The sequence below is a fragment of the Alligator sinensis genome, unplaced genomic scaffold (assembly GCF_000455745.1).
Source record: "Alligator sinensis unplaced genomic scaffold, ASM45574v1 scaffold574_1, whole genome shotgun sequence".
NCBI lineage: Eukaryota > Metazoa > Chordata > Crocodylia > Alligatoridae > Alligator > Alligator sinensis.
The window spans coordinates 878,169-883,428 of record NW_005842106.1 but is presented as its reverse complement, the minus strand read 5'-3'; the positions used below and the strand labels follow the sequence as shown (position 1 = coordinate 883,428).

Below are 5,260 nucleotides of genomic sequence, written 5' to 3'. Positions count from 1 at the left end.
CTTCTGCAGATGTCCCCCCCAGATTCAAGAAGCACCAGGCACTTGTTATTTCCAGCCTCAGGAAATACCCCCCACCCTTGCACAGACCTAATGTGTCCCAGGTCTGTTCGGTGGCTGGCAGCTATTGACACTGATAACAGGGGACTCAAAGGGCTCCCTGACATCTTGCTTCTGGGCAGGCTACAAAGGATTCAGGGCCCTTCTTCCCTCTCTCTCCTTTGGAGGGAGGGAAGAAGAATGAGAAACTATGGGATGCTGGTGGTCCTTACTGCCTTGGAGAAGCATACAGCAATTCAAGTTAGTGTAGGAGGAGAGAGATCTTTCTGGCTGGAAGTGATCTAACCTTCTTGCTAAGAGCCAGTTCTCTTCTACAAGAAACCCCTTAAAATGGCTGTATACTCTTTTTTGTGCCAGGAAAAAAAGACTTTTCTACAAGCATAAATGTGATGCCTGTCCATAGCCTCTGGTACAACTAAGTCCTAAAAATCTGCTTTGAAAAAGGGCCAAGCACTCATGCTGCAATGATATAAGAGAACTCTGCCTTCATCATATTAAAAAGTATATAATGCTAAGGGTTCTGAAAATGAAGGTGCTAGTCACCACAAACAGGGCACTTAAAAAAGCAAATTGATGGGCATTTTTCACCATCATCTCTCTGTGCCTCAGTTCCCCATCTATAAATTGGAGTCTCTCCCATCCCACCTGACAGGGATTTTGTGAAAATAAATACATTAACATTTGTGAAGCACTAAGATACTAGAGGGAGGATCATCACAGAATGGTCCATGAGGAAAAAAATAATTCTGTATTTAGAGCAGGTCTAATGTGCAATAAATACGGCAATGGGTCATATATCAAATGTTGAAGCTAAAATAAATTATTGATCTCATTAATATAATGTGAACATATAATTAAAAACTGTGGATATCCTCAAAGAGGAGGGCAAATTAAGGATGCAGAAGTAACCTTGATTCTGACATTCTCTAACTTTTGAGTACTTAACTTCTCAACCTTCATTATCTTTGGAGGCCATTTTTTGTAATTGTTTTAATAATTTATATAATATTAATGTGAAGTAGGTCTTGCTGTACCATGAAAAAAAATCTGAAAATATTTGCTCCCAATATGAAATAAATAGCCTTGGTGTAGTAAGACCAGTTACTACACAGTTATTTAGAAATGCAAGTACTAAATGACAGCTCAATAACAACTGCACAGTGAGCAGCTCATGTAGACACACCCACTGAGTCCAGTTCCAACCCTCCTACACATGAGACAAAAGCATTCCTGTCTAAAGGATAAAAACAAATACTGTAGTTGTACAAGCTGCACTTACACACTTCCAATAGCAGGTTCTACACTTTATCTGGGAATCTGTTTCAATACTTACCACCCTTCCCTAGTATCTGCCACAAGTCTCCCTTGTTGTAATTTAGAGTCATTGCTTCTTGACCTGTCCTGCTGCAACAGAGAATTGGTAATCACCATCCTCTCTGTAACAACACTTTTAGTATTTGAAGACTTACCAAATTATGCTGTCAGCATTCTCCTCTACAGAATTCTTTCAACCTTTCCTCATGTGTCATGTTTTCTAGACCTCAATTTTTTTCCTCTTTTCTTTTTTCTGCCCCAAGACTAAAGTTATTGAGACAAAAACGGGATCCTAGAAACCAGGTCCAGCACAGTAGGCCCAACCTAGATGGCCCAGCTACAGAAAAGGGGTGGAGACCAAGAAGGCCAAAGCTGCCAAAAAGGGAGTGATTGTACAGTTACACCTGCAAGGCATGGGCATGGCTATAGGGAAGACTGGAGGCTGTGAACAGTCCTTGTGCTGGTGTGCATCCATAGATGCTTCTCAAGCAAATCCCAGGATGTCATTCTCCCATTGTACTTGGCCTTGGTGAGACTGCAGCTGGAGTACTGCATCCAGTTTTGGACCCCACAATTCAAAAAGGATGTGGAGAAGCTTGAGAGTCCAGAGGACAGTCACACGTATAATCAGAGGTCAGGAAAACAGACCTTATGATGAGAGGCTGAGAGACATGATACTCTTCAGCCTGGAAAAGTGCAGGCTCAGGGGTGATCTGATGGCTGCCTATAAGTTTATGAGGGGTGCTCATCAGGATCTGGGCGAACGTTTGTTCACCAGAGCACCCCAAGGAATGACAAGGTCAAATGGGCGTAAACTCCTCCATGACTGTTTCAGGCTGGACATAAGAAAGAACTTTACTGTCTGAGCCCCCAAGGTCTGGAATAGCTTGCCACCAGAGGTGGTTCAAGCACCTACTTTGAACGCCTTCAAGAGAAATTTGGATGTTTATCTTGCTGGGATCCTATTACCCTTGCTGACTTCCTGTCCCTGGGGCAGGGGGCTGGACTCGATGATCTTCTGAGGTCTCTTCCAGCCCTAATGTCTATGAAGTCTATGAAGTCTTAATGTTACAGGTACCCTGTGGGGCATGGATGGTCAGGAGTGCCCACTTAGCCCAAGAGGGGCAGAACTGAGACCAGTGGGGTCTGGGAGGGACCTGCCAGTGGCCAGAAGAACTTGGGCTCACTGTAGGACTCTTAGACAGCCTCCCTTTTGATCAAACAAATACATTAAGGCATAGCAGGAAAGCAAGGAGAGGGCACCCTAGAGCCAGAGGAGTGCAAGGGTCACCAGAGGGTGTTATAGCTACCCCTGGAACCCACACCTTGCTACAGCTCCCTAACAGGAGACTGAGGGAGTTGGCTATTAGGAGATGATTCCTCAGTTAGGGAGCATTTAGCTAGTTAGAGTTACAAAGGGCCTGTAGAAGTTGCCTAATATTTGACAATTAAAGTTTGTTGTTTAGTTCTTCTCATTCATTGTATGCCTGTATTTACTTGAACCCAATGATCACTACAACTATTATCCAACTTTGTTTTTGTTTCTAAATGTACTAAGTACAAGCTCAATTCCATCTTCAAATTATTAGTTAAGACATTGAACAATACCCATCCCAGGCCAGTACCAGTCACCTGGGAATCTGAGAGAGAAAATTAAATTTAATGTATGTGCCCAAGCATTAAATGTTAATCACTTTTTTTTCTAGGAACAATGCTTCAGCAAAAGCAGAGACCCAGAAAAGAAAAGGTTAACAATTCCCCAATCCTACTTCCTACTTCACCCCTACCTGTTCTCTTTTCCATGGAATTTCAAAGATCTAGCTACTTCTTTAATCCATCCTTGTGAATATGAGACTAACTCATCCAATGAGGGAATAAAAATACTATGTGGATTTTATGACTAGTCACAATAAACAAACACATCTAAAATATTTGACATGAATGGTTTGCAATCTTTCATCAGGTAAAATTAATACTTTTTTTAAAGAAAAATAGTCATTCAATAAATCCAATTATTGGATATATCTCAATGCTCCTGTAAATGTTATAAAAGGACAGAAGGAAGATACATTTTTGAGTAAGTTGGTCACTGCTAACCATTCCCTTGATGCCAAATTTAACTCAAAAACTAATTACATATTCATATTTGATTCAATTCATCCCATCAGAGCTCCACAGCTACGCATAACTCAAGACTCATTTAAATCCAGTTAGGGGTGAACTTTACTTACTTATCTTGAAACATACAATCTAATATTATAAATATTTCCCCAAACCATATATATCAAATACAAAATTACAGTGACAAAATATTCATTTTTGATTTTCCTGTCATTGAAATATCTGACACCATAATATCAACAAACAAACAGAAGTTTATAAAACCAAACAGAAAAAAAACACGTTAATTCAAGGTGATTTAAAGTCTTAAGGAATAGAAAAAGTGGGTAGAACTAGGCACTTTTAAAATCTCCAATATTCATATTTTAGAAATGTTCCCTTATAGGAACTAAAACTTCTGAATCCCTAATTCTGACACTTCAAAGAAGGTGTGCCGTGGGTTTTTAGATAAGTTTTTTCAAAAATAAAATTAAACAAACTAGATTCAACAACCTCATTTCATCAGAAGATGAACTATTGAGGTTATGAATAGTGATTGTCCTGATATCATTACTGCTGCTAGTTGAGACATTCCTGGGCCCAGCAGTAGACACACTAATTACATTATTCCAAACAGGAGGTTGAAAATCTTCCATTTCCTTATGAACTGGCAACTTCATGTTTTTCTGCGGGGTAAATGAAGATATACTTGTGTTGGAAAAAGTCCTTCCTTCAGAGGCTTCTATATTAGCAAGTGAATTTAAAGATACTTGAACACAAATATCCTGCGAAATGCAAGAGCTGATGTGATGGATGTCATTTACATCAACTCTAGGTTCACACCTGTAGCCTGCATAACAGCGACAATCAAATTTATCTATAAGCTGCTGCAGGTCCTGAAATGTTGGTTGCCCTTTTATAGCATATTTCCCCTCCTTTGTTGTCCAAATTACAAAATTCTCTGGGTTCAGATGAAGATAGTCACTGGTATTCCAGTTCTTCCGTGCACATGCACCAGAGTCCTTACATAATGCCTGGCTACAAATTTTGGCTGCCATTGTTACATTAATGATGTAAGGATTCAGAGTGTCCCTGAGGTAGCTGCTCAAAGTCCTGCATGTATTCTATGAAAAGAAACACACATTTTTAAAGCTTTATAAAGAAATTGCATATGGAAATTTTTGTGACTTTGACAAAAATATTGTCAAGGCTAATTAAAAATATTTCTCTTGAAGAGTTGAAAATACAGATGATGTAGACCAGGATTGGGCAAAATACGGCCCATGGGCCAAATGCAGCCTGCCAGACCATTGTATCTGGCCCACGGGGCCCCTAAAAAAATTAGAAAATTAATATTTTTCTGCTCCTGGCTGCCTGTCAAAGATGACAGGAAGTCAGGGGTGGTAGGGCCCAGGGGAAACCGGCAGCAGGACCCTGCAGCCCAGCAGCAAGGCCTACCAGAGGCCTCTAGCCTGGGACCATGGGACTGTTCCCACCTCCCTTCACCCAAGAGTGAAATTAAGATAAGAGTGGGGGGGAGGGAGGCAGGGGAGGACCGTGGGTGATCGCCCCAATCCTTGGGGCCAGGCTGGATCCTGCTGAGTCCTGGAGTCTGGCTATACAGCCAGGAACCATGTAGTGCCAGGGTGCCACAGTGGTGGGCAGGAAAGTGGTAAAAGTGGCAGCAGGTGGAGTGGAATGGGAGCGAGCCAGCTCATGGGAACCAGCCCAGGCTGTGCCAGCAGGGAGAGGGGGGACCTGCTTGGCCTGGCCCCATAGAGCCCGTGTT

At 41.7% G+C, this 5,260-nt stretch overlaps 1 protein-coding gene across 1 annotated transcript in view; it reads right to left on the bottom strand.

The window, feature by feature from the left end:
* Positions 1-3,932: 3,932 nt before the first annotated feature.
* Positions 3,933-5,260, bottom strand: part of SPAM1 (sperm adhesion molecule 1) — an 8,905-nt gene continuing 7,577 nt past the window's right edge. The window contains exon 4 of the mRNA XM_025205168.1: positions 3,933-4,595. Within this exon, the coding sequence (XP_025060953.1) occupies positions 3,936-4,595 (660 nt within the window). The 3' untranslated portion in view covers positions 3,933-3,935. The remainder of the gene's footprint in view (positions 4,596-5,260) is intronic.